General features: G+C 41.0%; 1 protein-coding gene across 1 annotated transcript; it reads right to left on the bottom strand.

Moving 5' to 3' along the window:
• Positions 1 to 811: 811 nt before the first annotated feature.
• kcnj12a (potassium inwardly rectifying channel subfamily J member 12a) lies at positions 812 to 13,287 on the bottom strand. The gene is made up of 2 exons (XM_055924395.1): positions 12,559 to 13,287; positions 812 to 5,646 (listed from the first exon to the last, which is right to left on the bottom strand). Exon 2 carries the CDS (start codon positions 5,466 to 5,468, stop codon positions 4,131 to 4,133), a length of 1,338 nt encoding a protein of 445 aa, XP_055780370.1. The 5' UTR covers positions 5,469 to 5,646; positions 12,559 to 13,287; the 3' UTR covers positions 812 to 4,130.
• Between the last annotated feature and the right edge of the window lie 936 nt (positions 13,288 to 14,223).

The raw sequence follows: 14,223 nt of genomic DNA, 5'->3' as shown, positions 1-14,223 counted from the left end.
GTAACGCTAGCTTCCAAATAAATTATACTCTAAGCAAAACTTTCCTTTTGGTCAGTACTCAACACTATTGACAGGAGCTGAGGTTCTATGTTTGGCAGCGTTAACCTCACGGTTTGCCTGAGAACAATTGGGCGAGTGGTACCATATAAATAGGGGAGGGGCTCATCTCATTTGCCACTCGACCTGTCTGTCTCCAACAGACGTTGTGTGATTGGTTTTTCAAGTTAGTGATCCGCTAGAGAGAATCCCAGAAGTGAGACATTGAAACGAGTATTAGAAATATAACCAACATTTTCTCTATTCTTTTGTCAGTAGAGTAATGATGATGCATCTTGCTGTTTCCTCCATTGATCTCTCTCTCTACACCTGTCTCTGGTTGTCCTCCAGTTCTGTTCCATCGGGTCCCAAAAGGCTCCTGGACCCGCCAGGCTGTTTGTGTGAGTGTATGTCACAGTGATTTATTGAACGACTGGATCGAATAATTGTCCGTAGACCAGAGAGGCATCTGGTCACCTCGGCAACACAGATGTTGATCTGTGATCTCAGTCTGATCACATTTGTCATCATGATACAGCTCTCTGTTAGTTGGTCGATTTGATTAGTCAGGCCTTATGAGTACCACCTGCGTTTTAGGGTTGATATGCAACACAGAAATTTGCTAGGTGGGAGAAACAAAATGGTGGAATATTATGTTCATTCACAGCAGCTGTTGTGTTGTGGGCTACTACTGTAATGTAATACCAATGTTTTCAGTTTTACAAAGATAAGTACATGAAGTAAGCAAATTTAACAAAATATGCACTCCAACCAGTTTTCTTTTACAATTAGGTTTTAATCGAATAATTTAATTGACATTGCATTATGCATTAAAATAAAAGCCCAGGGCACGTTTCTTCACCTGAGCCATAGGAAGACTTCTACAGAGGTCAAAGGTTTTCCAATCATCCCTTTAAGAGAAATACCTGTTTAATCATAAGCTTCTGTGCTGAAATGAAACAAAATCAAATCATTGATAACCTGAGGCAATAAATCAATTTTTGCCTCTTTCTTTGTGATTTCTTCAGATTTTCTTCTGGTACTAAAATATTCGATAAATATGGATGACTTTGTTCTAATGTATCTCAATGAAATACTGTCATTTAAAAATAACTAAAAAAAAAAAAAAACATGTGTTGATTTGTGTGTATTTAGCTGTTACCTAATATAGTTTATTGATGCTGTGTACAGCTAGTGCATTCTCTGTTTTCATGGAGTCAGGTTGGGTAATACTAAAACTTAATAGAATCCCTCAGATAAAAAAGAAAAAGGCATGATGGAATTTTGCATTCCGATGATGCAGCATAGAAGCTGATGATGCTTTACCATGGATACCACCGAAACATAATAAGTAGGTACAAAGGTGTCACACATTAGGATACCAGAGCCTTCCCAGAAGGCAATGAGCATAAAATCTAGGATTGGGACAAAAAGGCTTCATTCATCTCCCCAAAAAATCTCTCTTAGCCTAAAAGTTCTAAAAAGCAACACATTATGTATCATTATTTAGGGGAAAGGGGATACCCCTGGGATAAAAGGAACACTAGGAAAATATCAGTCATTGTAGCCAGCTGAATGACCATCATGGTGTTTCTTCTTGTGCTAGTCTTACAGTACTATACCTCCTACTTCCTCCTCTCTTAGATACAAGGGCAGTTATTTTGGTGTAAGAGGAAAAGTAGTATTTTAGGGGACATGAACTGCACATTTCAATGAGGATTTCAATGATTTCATGACACAGCATAATATATTGTGTGCTATTTAGTAGAGCAGTGCATTATGGGCAGGCATAAATTCAAGGTATACATTTCATATGCTACGATTCATGCCAAAGATTAAAATGAGTCTGTCATGCACCTTAGTTTTCTTTCTTTACCTAGATACTGATCAATTACAAACTACTCAGTAAATGTAACTAAGACAAAAACAAATCTGTAGATACTAAAATATGACATTTATTTGATTTTGCTTGATTTTGTGCTTGAAGTTGAACCTAGATTATTAACATTCAAGACACATTTACCCTTCCTATTTATGACTCCTTTTGTTACTTCCATTCCAATTTGCATTTTAAATTGAGTTTTGGTACCTTTAGGCTTCCATATCATAGCAACACACCGTACAAATAATTTTTGTTATTGTACTCATTCTTAACATAATGTGTATAATGTTGTTCCAAACCCAACTTAACTCAGCTCCTCAGCTACTTCTTGAGTTATTGAACTTTGAAGAGCACTCCAGTAAAGTGAAGGATGTCTATACATGATGTTTTGGTGAAAGCTCTCCTCGAAACTCAAAACATCACTGTCAGAGAGATGAGTGTGGCGCGAGTTATATAACAGGTGCACCACGAGAGAATAGAGTCACTAGACTAGCCAAGCGGGTTCCACAAATAGACTCATGATAGCCAAATTTAGCTTTGTGCCATTCACCATTTATGTTTAGTACATAACATGGAGGTACATTTCAGTATTATTGCTTTTCATACTGTCTGTCCACCTGATCATGTAAGCCTATTGCTTCTTAGATGTAATTGAATCAAATCAACTACGGACTTTTGTCAACATGTCACAGATAGTGTCTCGTGCTTAATAGGAGTTAATAACTTGCCCTTAAAGTATGTTTCTAAAAGCATGGGATTAATCCTTTTACAAATTTTAACCCTGCCCCACATGCATACCCTGTGTAGACCATTAGGAAAATATTGATGACAGTTTTCGAGCAAAGCAAAACTTGAAGGAATAATACACTATATTTTAAACTATATTTAGTATTTTTTTCATTAGTCCATTGTTGATATAGTCCGAAAATGTCATGAATCAAGTTTTCAAGATGTAGGACTTTCAAAAAGCAAATTGTCACTTACACCATCATCATGAGTGGATTATTCCTTTAACTCACATCAATTTACCTGGTAAAGTACCATTCTTTCTGCATACTATTTGAACTTTTCTATCAAAAGGGATTTGATAGCATACGATAACTGCTCTTTACTTATAAAGATATTAGAGGGGAAACACTTTATACATGTGAAGGCCCTCGACCCTCATTGAGTTCAGACACACATTTATCAAACCCGTTCTCTTTGTAGAATTATGCAATGGTGATTGGACGACATCATAACATCTTCTACGGAAATCCATTCAGTTTCTGTCCCTTGATATCATTAATGATGTGCATAGATTCATTTTAAAGAGAATAAAAAGAGAGAAAAAAAAAATGTCATGATATTTCCCCTATAGTTGTTTCAAACTTCGTTGAGGTCAGATTAATCCTGTGTTATTTTAATGTTTTATGATCAATTCAATTTATTTTCTTTTTAGAGAATTTTGAGATGTTCCCCCCTGCCCATTCTAAATTAATTTACTGCATTACTATTGGGCCTACTCCTAAATTCAGCTAATAGTGCAAATTATATGTATTCCCCTCAACTGGTTCAAATTAAGTCCAAGTTGTGAAACTACGTTGTGCTTCAATGGCTTATGGATGGTTAAATGATTTAGCATGGTTCATTGCTTCTGAATGCTGCAGTACACTTTTACAGGAATTTTCAAAGTGCCATCGAACTCCGTTACAGCGATTGTGAATTCCAGCAATGTGGGAAGCTTATGGGAAGCTTTAAACTGTAACACTATCCTTTGTGCCCAACAGCGAGTTGAAATAGCAAAAATATTTTTTTAAATATGTTTTTTGAAAAAAGGTACTCCACACAAAACAACTTATCTAAGCAATAATATTAACACCTAGTATCTGATTATTAGGTCTTGTCATTATACCTGTTCGATGCATCATTGAAACTCAAATGACATTATGAAAAAATATTCAAGTTTCCATGAAGGAATTAAGGTCCTTCACTGGCCTTTTCCTTTTGTTGACGACATTCTCTACCACAGTTTTGCGAGCTGCGTACTCTTGCTTTCACCTATTCCTTCCCAACAGTATCCCTCTTTCCCTTTCACTGTCCCCTTATTTTCTTTCCAACCTATTACAGTAGTCAGCTTTTCCTATGGCACTTTGCATTGTTCTGCATTTTTACCCTTGGAAGGAAAGAAAACGTATCAAAAGTTGACCCCAGGTAGGTACAAGGGCAGGGGTCATATCTCTGACTCCCTGCGGTACGACCTTTGGTCCAGTCCCCTAGTGGTCTGTAGCCTCTCGAACTCGTGTCGACTGGTCCGGTCCGGACTGTTCAGGTTGGCTAGCACTCTGACACCACCGCCCACGCCCACGCCCACCACATCCTCTTCCTCGTCCTCGTCCCGGCTGAGGAAGGCCAGCTCGTTCTCATAACAGAAGGAGTTGGAGGTGGGCACCAGGAATTTATTCTCCACCATGTCCTTGGCACTGTACCGCGGGGTGGACGGTACCTCGTAGGTCTTGTGAAAGTGAGAGTAATCCACCTTGTACAGGTTCTTCTCCTCGAAGAGCACCGGCTCGAACCGGTGCCCCCACAGCACCTCCGTGGCCAGGTAGGAGCTGCGCGCCTGTGTGGTCATGGCAGTCGCCTCGACCATTCCTTCCAGTATGACCACGATCTCAAAGTCTGCCGTCTCCAGGTCATTTTTACCAATCCCATAGAGTGGACTATCCTCATCAATCTCATGGATAATCGTAATGGGCGACACCAAGAAAATCCTGTCCAGGCCTTTGTCAAAGCCCACATTGATGTCTATTTGGTCCAAGGGGATGTACTCCCCTTCGTCAGTGATCCGGGGTTTGATGAGCTGAGCTCTGACGTGAGCCTCTACAATGTGACTCTTCCTCAGGTTCCCCACCCTCCACATGAGGCACAGCTTGCTGTCGCGCATGGCGATCACTGCGTTGTGGCTGAACAGCAGCGTCTGTGCCCGCTTCTTGGGCCGTGCCATCTTGGCCATGATGGCACCAATCATGAAGCAGTCGATGATGCAGCCCACGATGGACTGGAAGACCACCATGAAGACTGCGACGGGACACTCCTCCGTCACGCAGCGGTAGCCGTAGCCGATGGTCGACTGGGTTTCGATGGAGAACAGGAAGGCGGCCACGAAGCCGTTGACTTGCAGAACGCAGGGCGTGAAGTTGTCGTCTCCGGCCGGATTGTCAAGGTCGCCGTGGAGTAAAGCTATGACCCAGAAGGCCAGGCCAAAGGCCAGCCAAGACAGCACGAACACCAGCGTGAACAGCACCAGCATGTAGCGCCAACGGATGTCCACGCACGTGGTGAACATATCGGCCATGTAGCGCGACGACTTGTCCTCCATGTTGGCGAACTGCACATTGCATTGGCCATTCTTCTTGACGAAGCGGTTGCGGACCTTGCGGCGTGTGTGGATTTTGCCGTTGCCAAATCCATTCATTCCACCACTGCTGCTGCCGTGCATGTTGGTGAGCCGCAGCGCCTCCTCCTCGGATGACACAATGCTGTAACGGTTGAGCCGCCCCACACTCATGCTGGCCACGTAGGCCCGGGCTGCAGGGTCGGGAGTAGGTGGGAGGTCCCGGATGTCCCAATGTGTGATCACTCAGAGGTCCTTCCCAGTGGTGTCAATGCCAGAGCTCCATCTCAGCCGGTCATAGCCAGGGAGAAGGTGTGCTGTGTGGGTTGTTGTACTCTCGGCCGACCACTCCCTGAGGAGAGAAGAGAGGGATACGGACGTCAGTACTTTGAAATAACTGTCATATTACAGCATATCAGTATCAAAGTACTTCACCATTTAAGTCTCTGGGGAACTGCACTACAAATACATTTATTTGGTGTAATTCATGCACACATAATCCATTATGCCACTGGACTTTCATAAGTAGTCGTCAGGCTATTGCCCCATGCCACAACCACATTTCACATAATCTATTGACACCAATACCTTACATGATGTGGTCACCATACCGTATAAGATTCCTTGTTTTGTACATTATGGTGTTATTATTATGGCCTTAGTGCTATTACCTTGACTCTTGACAAAATGCTAGATTCTTATCATGAATTTGTTTTCAATATGAATGGCAAAAGACAAAAGACACCCTGTCCCCCACCCCATCCCTTTACCTCCTGCTTCCGAAGCCTGATCACGACTCACACATTCATTCCAAATGGCCCTTTTCAGAAGTGTTTTTGTTGATTGCCGTGCAAAGTGGAGAGGAGCTAGCTAGATCCAGACACTTCTATCACAAGACGTTTCCTGTGCTTTTATCGGCCACTTGCTTAGAACCGATGAGATGCTACCAGACATCATTCACAATTTCTTTGCAGCCTTCTGTACACTATAGTACACACGGTAGAATTATCAGATTTCAGCTACATCAACACTAGGACGTAGTGGAAAGTTCAACATGGTAAAGCTTCCTATCTCAGCGGTGTGTTAATTTATGTACTGAGCCGTTCTGGCTGTCGTGTCGGCATTGCACTCAATTTGATCATGTCTTTTCTTTTTTTTTTTGGCTGTGTGTGTGTGCATGCATGTGTTTAATTCAGGACTCCCAGGGGACTCCTGTGCGTGCCACAGTTTTCATGGGTGCGCCATCACAGATGTTAAGCACAGGGGCAGAGGGAGAGGGAGAGGTCTAAAAATGAAAATGTTCTGTCACTACTTAGCCAGGTTTCAAGCTCTATTTACTTGACCTGATTCAGTATAATTTGCAGTATTATTAATCACGCAACGAGGATGGTGTAAGATTTACAGCATTTTACCACCGCCTCCTATATTTCTAAGCAATAAGGCCCGGGGGGGTGTGTCTAATTACTTTGGTAACCAGTTTATAATCGCAATATGGCAACTTGGGTGTTTGTGATATATGGCCAATATACCACGGCTAAGGGCTGATCTTAGGCACGACGCAATGTGAAGTGCCTGGACACAGCCCTTAGCCGTGGTATATTGGCCATATATCACAAACACCCAATGTGCCTTACTGCTATTATAAACTGGTTACCAAAGTAATTAGAGCAGTAAAAATAAATGTTTTGTCATATCCGTGGTATACGGTCTGATATACCACGGCTGTCAGCCAATCAGCATTCAGGGCTAGAACCACCCAGTTTATAAATACGTATACTGCATTTCTCCACCCTCTGCTTGTGTGCATGTTCAATACTAGACGGAAACCGTTCTCATGGTTAAGGGATCAATCATTCACATTTAAAACATATTTGTATAGAATTAAAATAAACATGTACATACTAAAGAATAACATATTTACTCACGCACCACACACGCAGAAACACACACAGAAACACACACACACACTGTATATAACTTCTTTTTTTTTTGCGCCACACACACCGTACAACACACTAGCCTTAGGTTTACAAACACCTTTGCCAATCTGTAATGATTTATCCATCTCTGTATAGATATTGTCTACTAATTTACTAGACCTCGGCTACGAAGGGCCACAGACGTCACCTGGTCCACATCATGTCCAGTCTCCAGGGTAACCAGCAGAGCAGGGTAAAAGTGTCTATAGGCCCCCAGTAGCCAGCCACAGGTCCCTCTGGATCCCCAGCTTTTATCGCCTGGCTACGTCCCTGTCTCATCCCTATACCCCGGATCAACACTCTGAAGGCTTGACGGTGTACAACCGTCCACTGACGTGCACTACTAAATCCCTCCGGTCCTTCCCTCTCTCTACCACAGCCTCTCAGTCTCACTCCATTCACCATGAACACACAGTAGTTGGATGTACTCTACAGCCAGGTCTAACAGAGTTGCTATGTCAGTTGCTGTAATATATTATGACAGCTATGTCTGCTCTTGTGCCCTCTTCCAAAGGATTTGATTATCCCATGATAATGTCTCACCACTACTGTTACTGCACACATACAATATATCATTTGAACCAATACATATTTTTTCTTAATCACTAATATCGCAAAACACAGTTTGCAATGTACAGAGTCTACGGAAGGTTTCAGCATTTCACTATGTTTGTATTCTATGTCATCCATCTTCGAGCTTGCCCCCCATCCCCTTATGGCCGACAACGGTCCTCATGTCATACTGTCTATAGTAGTATATCAGGCAACACATGAATTGATTCAATGAAAGTTAAACCCCCTGTGTGTGCGTCAAGTCATTAGTTATGTGCCTCCAGGTCTATGCTGGAGAAAGTCTTTAGCAGCATGCTGCATTAATGGATTTGCAGGCAATGGAATTTGATTTAGAAGTCACAATGCGGAGAATGTATGCTTTGTTAGAATGCCGAAGTTATTTGGATTCGACAGTAGGTGGTTTTGGTGAAATCTTTATAGCACAGCTGAATCTAGATTAGTCATGTACAGTATAGAGCTTCACCAATCCTCTTACCTTACTTTATATCTGTCTATGTTATAAATGCAACACAAGTAGACCGCTACACCTATAACTCTGCCTTTAATTCTATTTGCTTTATGTGTTATATAGATTTTATTGAGATATGGAAATTTGGCAAAATGTAGTCGTTACCTTTATGTTCCAGCGAACACATACAGCATACCTCCGTGTGTGTGTGTGTGAAAAGACAGATTTGCAGAGTCGATGCCAAGAATACCACGGCACGTGAGGGAAATCATACCTTGTGTGGCATATTTTTGCTACATTTCTACATTGTCATTCCTTTCACTTTCAAATAACCTGACTTTAGGGTGACTTTGTTATGTCTGAAATAACAACCAAAGTATAACTCATGAGTATGTCTTTGTAGAAAGTACAATGTGGTTATTACTCACATAGGATTCAGTCCAGTTGCACTGAACACACAGGGTCACACACAGGATCTCACACAGGATCACACATAGGATCACACACAGGATCACACATAGCATCACACACAGGATCAAACATAGGAGCTCACACAGGATCACACACAGGATCACACATAGGATCACACACAGGATCACACACAGGATCACACATAGCATCACACACAGTATCTCACACAGGATCAAACATAGGATCCCACACAGGATCACACATAGGATCACACACAAGTGAACAAAGCATGGAGGTGATTTGAGTGTGCAGGTAAGGTGAAATGCTTTTGAATGATCCTGATGGGGTTCGATTATGTGTAAAAAAAATTACGAAGGATGGGGGGTGGAACACGAGGCCGGGAGGAAAAGGAGATACTCCATCTCAAGGAAAGCAGGAAATTGAACACGGCGACCGTGATCGCAGCCAGCACCCTTTGTCCATTGTTCAGGAAGAGCTCAGGATCAGGTGTCATCGTATTTTCCTATGGCTCACCTCATCACTCGTGTAGTCTCAAGTGACCTACATATTTTCCTATAGAGTAGCTCACCACTTAACCGCAGGGGACACAATTTGGTAGCACACCTTCATAGTACAGTACTGTACATCTGCCGTGGCCAGTTACATGGGCAGTTTGTTACTACATTGTATGCATTCGACAATATAATAATGACCACAGAAATAGAATGCCTATTGTTCATTCTATTTCTATCATAGTGAACTTCATTCAAGACAGGATTTGACCATGGCAAGGGAAAGGCAAACTCTGATAGTCAGCCATTTTCTATAACATTATGTGTCTCTCCTGATAAAAGACAGACTGATAAGTCACACTCTAGCGGCTAGGACAATATTTTGTGTTTGAAATTCCGTCTGAAGTTACTGTTCAGCTGAAACCAAAAGAGATACGTGTGTGTTTGTATGTGTGTATTTGTGCTGATGCAGGGTGTATCATAATCATTCATTGCTTTATTGCAAATCCGTGATTTAACGATCATCCTATCGTCACGTCTATGTGTTACTGGACAAGACAATCTGCCTGAATATCTCCCGTGGTCAGTTTTTTCATCCACCTGTTTTCTTTTGATCAATGAAGTGATTACAGGCCAATCCCACAAGGTGGCATCCCAAAGGCTAGGCTCTACAAAGGTCTATGGCTAGGAAACCGCATGCTGTTTATGTTGTTAATTTACCTCTTAGTTTATGACACCAAGCAAGTGAACATTAGAAGTTTATTTACAAAACGCTATATCACATTTTTGTTTTTTAATCAGAAAATATTTTTAATTAATAGATTTTAGATGTGAATGAAAATTTGTTTTTTTTGGGGCAAAACGGTATATATCCATTTGTTTTGCTGGAATGGTATGTTCGTATCCTGTATATTTGACTGTGGTGTGTAGTTGTCTCACCTAGCTATTTTTAGATTAATGCACTTACTGTAAGTCTCTCTGGATAAGAGCATCTGCTTCATGACTAAAATGTCAAATGTAAATGTTTTATACAGATCTCATATTACTGTATTTACTTATTATTATTTTAATATTGATGTCACAAATGTATCATTTGTACAGTTCTTTATAAAAAATGTGGTTATTTGTTACATTTGACTGTGTAAAACCTAGCAGTACTATGTATTTCTCTGAGTGTTGGGCAGCAGGTAGCCTAGTGGTTAGAGCATTGGAATAGTAACCGAAAGGTTGCGAGATCAAATCCCCGAGCTGACGATGTAAAAGTCTGTCGTTCTGCCCCTGAACAAGGCAGTTAACCCACTCTTCCTAGGCCGTCATTGAAAACAATAATTTTTTCTTAACTGACTTGCCTAGTAAAATACAAAAAAAATAAGTGAGGGCATTATGGCATTTAGCAAAATATGGCATTTAGCAAAAAAACATGGTTATTTGTCTCTCTGAAATGAAACCATCAAGTGATGCGTTTTAAATAAATACATGTCTGTCATTAAATAACCCGAGGCCATTTATTAGATCGTGAAAAAACACACCAATCTCTTTCATAATATCTTTAAATAATAAAAGCTACTTTACCAACTTAAAGTGTTTTGGAATGAAATCACCAGTTTAATAAATGTAGTAAGTAGTACATGTTTCATACGTGATTCGATGTTCTAGTCACTGCGAAAACCACTGAGTACTTTTTAAAATATAAAATATGAACCTTATTATACATAAACTCTAATATAGATGCACATTTGCATTGCACGTAGTGCAACATGCTGCTTAGGCCAGGAGTAGCTTACATGATATAATAAAACTTAAATGTCTTGAATTTTTTATTCTATTTCCACATCTGAACACATATTCAAATCTAAAATCAAGTATGTATAATGAATGGATTCATCCAAGAGAATCTAATGGCATCAGTTATGTACGTAATATGAAGCTAAGGTTTGTGCTGTGCTATTGAGATGACAGGCAGGCAGGATCTGACCATTGATCTATCTGGGAAACACAGAGCACTACCGTACATCAACTTGAATGCTCTTGGTATTTTTTAAATAAAATGTTAACTCTTTGGTTATGTCTTGAGTACAGTACAGCTGACAGCTGTCTGCTGGACAAAGCTCCATACGTGATCAAGTTGAATAGTCAAGTTAGTGCGCATCATGCCAAAAACTCCTGTCACGAATGCAACTAGTGGTCCATAATCATTGTATATGATCTCCTCAATGGATATAACCTTAGAGAAATATGTGTTGATTTGGTACTCAGACATTCGTTTATAATTCTGAGCGTAGAATGTGTGCATAGCGTGTGGATTGAAATGTATTTTTAGATGTAGCACTGTCTGGAACCGGTGTACCCTAAGCATCATACAGTCATCTCGTACCAGCCGTAGATGTGAAGTGATACTGTAGGTGTCAGGAGGATCATATACACAATCCATATACTGGGCTGTTAATGAGGAACACTTCACTATATACTTCAAAACACTATCTATCCATTTTCAGAAATGTTGGTAAATGAGCTTTTATTGCTTAAAGAAATCATAAGAAAAGAGATTGGTGTGTTTTTTTTCATGATCTAATTGTGGCATGGGGTTGTTCAATGACATGTATTTGATTCAAATCCCTCACTTGATGGTTTCATTTCAGAGAAACAAATGATCACGTTTTTTGCTAAACGCCTCACTCTCAGAAATAAGTAGTATTGCGAGGTTTTACACAGTCAAATGCAACAAAAAACGACATTTTTAATAAAGAACTGTACAAATGATACATTTGTGACATCAATATATATATTTTTGTAAACTTTTTTTTCAATACAGTAGTATGAGATCTGTATGTAAAACATTTAGCAGATGCTCTTATCCAGAGCGACTTACAGTAAGTGCATTCATCATAAGATAGCTAGGTGAGAAAAACACGTATCACGGTCAAATATACAGGATACAAACGTTCCATTCCAGCTAAACAACGGATATATAGCATTTTGCACCAAAAAAATACATTTTCATACACATCTAAAATCTATGAATACAAAATCTGAGAACAGTAATATTTTACACACACATGAAAGTTCCCATAAGTAATCATTTCTGATGAGAAAACAAAACAAATGGGTGGATAGAGCGTTTTGGAAATTAACTTTTCATCTCGACAAGAAGATCTGCCTTCTCTTTTACACAATAACATACCTGTGCTATATGCATTTAGATTGGACAAGACAAAGGACTTTGTATTTATTATTACACTAAACCCCATTACGTAATTGCTGTCCCCACCAATATCACACCAATGATGAGGAAAAGCAGTTGTATGAAAGAGCAGAGTCAAACATGATGTGAAGTTTCTTACCTTATATTATTCACCTGGTTCTTCTTCTACCCCACTTTAGAGCTGAAACACAGTATCCTCCTGGCTCATATCCCAGCTAACCAAACTGAAGCCTCATTCTCCCTCTGAGTTTAAGCCACCAGAGCTGGTCTCTCCTTCTTTGATTCCTAAGGGTAGAACCACTCCATCCTTTTGAGCCACAGACACAGAAACCCTTTGAATTTCTTCATCATTGAGCTCTATATCTGCTATCTTTCCTTCCTCTGTTGTTGTCAGTCAGCGAGTTCTTCCTACATACATCGCACATACATGAAATACAACTGTGGTCAATCGGTCCCCACGAAGAACAAAACCATGACAAATGTGTGTATTTTCTTCTCTTTGACTGAATCACTCTGTCCTCAGTTTGTCCTCCGTTGCTGGGCGTAAAAAAAGGTATCTAACAATTTCCCAATGTGAAAAAAGGCATTGTATCCCCATCTTCTGAACTCCCTCAGCACTTGTGTTCATTGACAATTTTTAGTAGCATTGAAGTCCTTTGTCACATTTCCCATAAAAATGTTGAATTAAAAGAGATAATTACCTCTGCTTATTAGCTGAACAGCCTCTCTATCAATATTTGCAACCTGATCTAGTTCTGCTGGCAGCAGTTCTCTCTCTCTCGCTCTCTTTTTCTCTCACTGTTTCTTGCTCACTCACTCCCTGCATCTCTTCTCCCACTCCCTTTCTCTCTCGTTGTGTCACAGAAGCTGCCATTTGCAGCCACTGTGCCCTCCCTCCCTCCCTCCCTCCCTCCCTCCCTCCCTCCCTCCCTCCCTCCCTCCCTCCCTCCCCTCTGTCTCTCTTTGTCTGTCTCTGTCTGTCTGTTTGTCTGCCTCTGTCTCTGTCTCTCTCTCCCTCTCCCACAGCATGGCACAGTCTGTGGACAGTAGCCTGATCGACAGACGTATCATTCAAATGCCCAGGACAGTGTAGCAGTGTATACATGCTGCCTTCAGATCACATTGGGAATAGTTTTTATTTTGGTAAATGACAGAACTGCAAACAGAGTGTAACTGTTGGGGCTCTCACACATTGCTACATACTGACTGCCCAATCCACATTACAGTAACAACCTCTTGCCTGTTCATGTCTTCTTATTGCCCCCTGTCACAGTTTCATTTCATGACGACTACGAAGTCATATCAGATAGCTCTACATACAACGTGGTCATATCAGTTGTGTTCCCAGGTTACTACACTGTCAGGTGTTACTGAACTGGCCCTTTCAGTCAGAGGTGAGGACGGTGAGGATGTTGAGTGTTCTCAACATGCATGCCTGTCTTAAATGTATCCCATACATTATTTGGTGCTCTGTGGGAGTGTGTCGCTGTGACGATGGAGTGGATACAGTGTATTGATAGATCACGCAGCTGAGCTGGGTGACTTGGTGTGGAGAGACATCCTTCACACTTGCCCAGTGTGTAATCAGTATTGACCGAGGGCATGTGTGTGCGTGTGCGTGTGCGTGTGCGTGTGCGCGTCTGTCTGTCTGTCTGTCTGTCTGTCTGTCTGTCTGTCTGTCTGCAGACAGGGTGAAGGTTTTGGCATCCCCGCAACATGTAAAGTGGAATTTAAGTGAAAATGTGGCGGTTTCCTTCTGTGTTGAACTCTACTCATTAGGTTTTACAAGGAGATCAACAGGTGG

The sequence above is a fragment of the Salvelinus fontinalis genome, chromosome 1, assembly GCF_029448725.1.
Source record: "Salvelinus fontinalis isolate EN_2023a chromosome 1, ASM2944872v1, whole genome shotgun sequence".
Taxonomy (NCBI): Eukaryota; Metazoa; Chordata; class Actinopteri; order Salmoniformes; family Salmonidae; genus Salvelinus; species Salvelinus fontinalis.
This window is presented reverse-complemented; position numbering and strand designations above follow the sequence as displayed.

What these genes read in the sequence shown, in the direction of transcription:
- kcnj12a (XM_055924395.1), bottom strand. Translation starts at nt 5,468, where the DNA reads ATGAGTGTGGGGCGGCTCAACCGTTACAGCATTGTGTCATCCGAGGAG.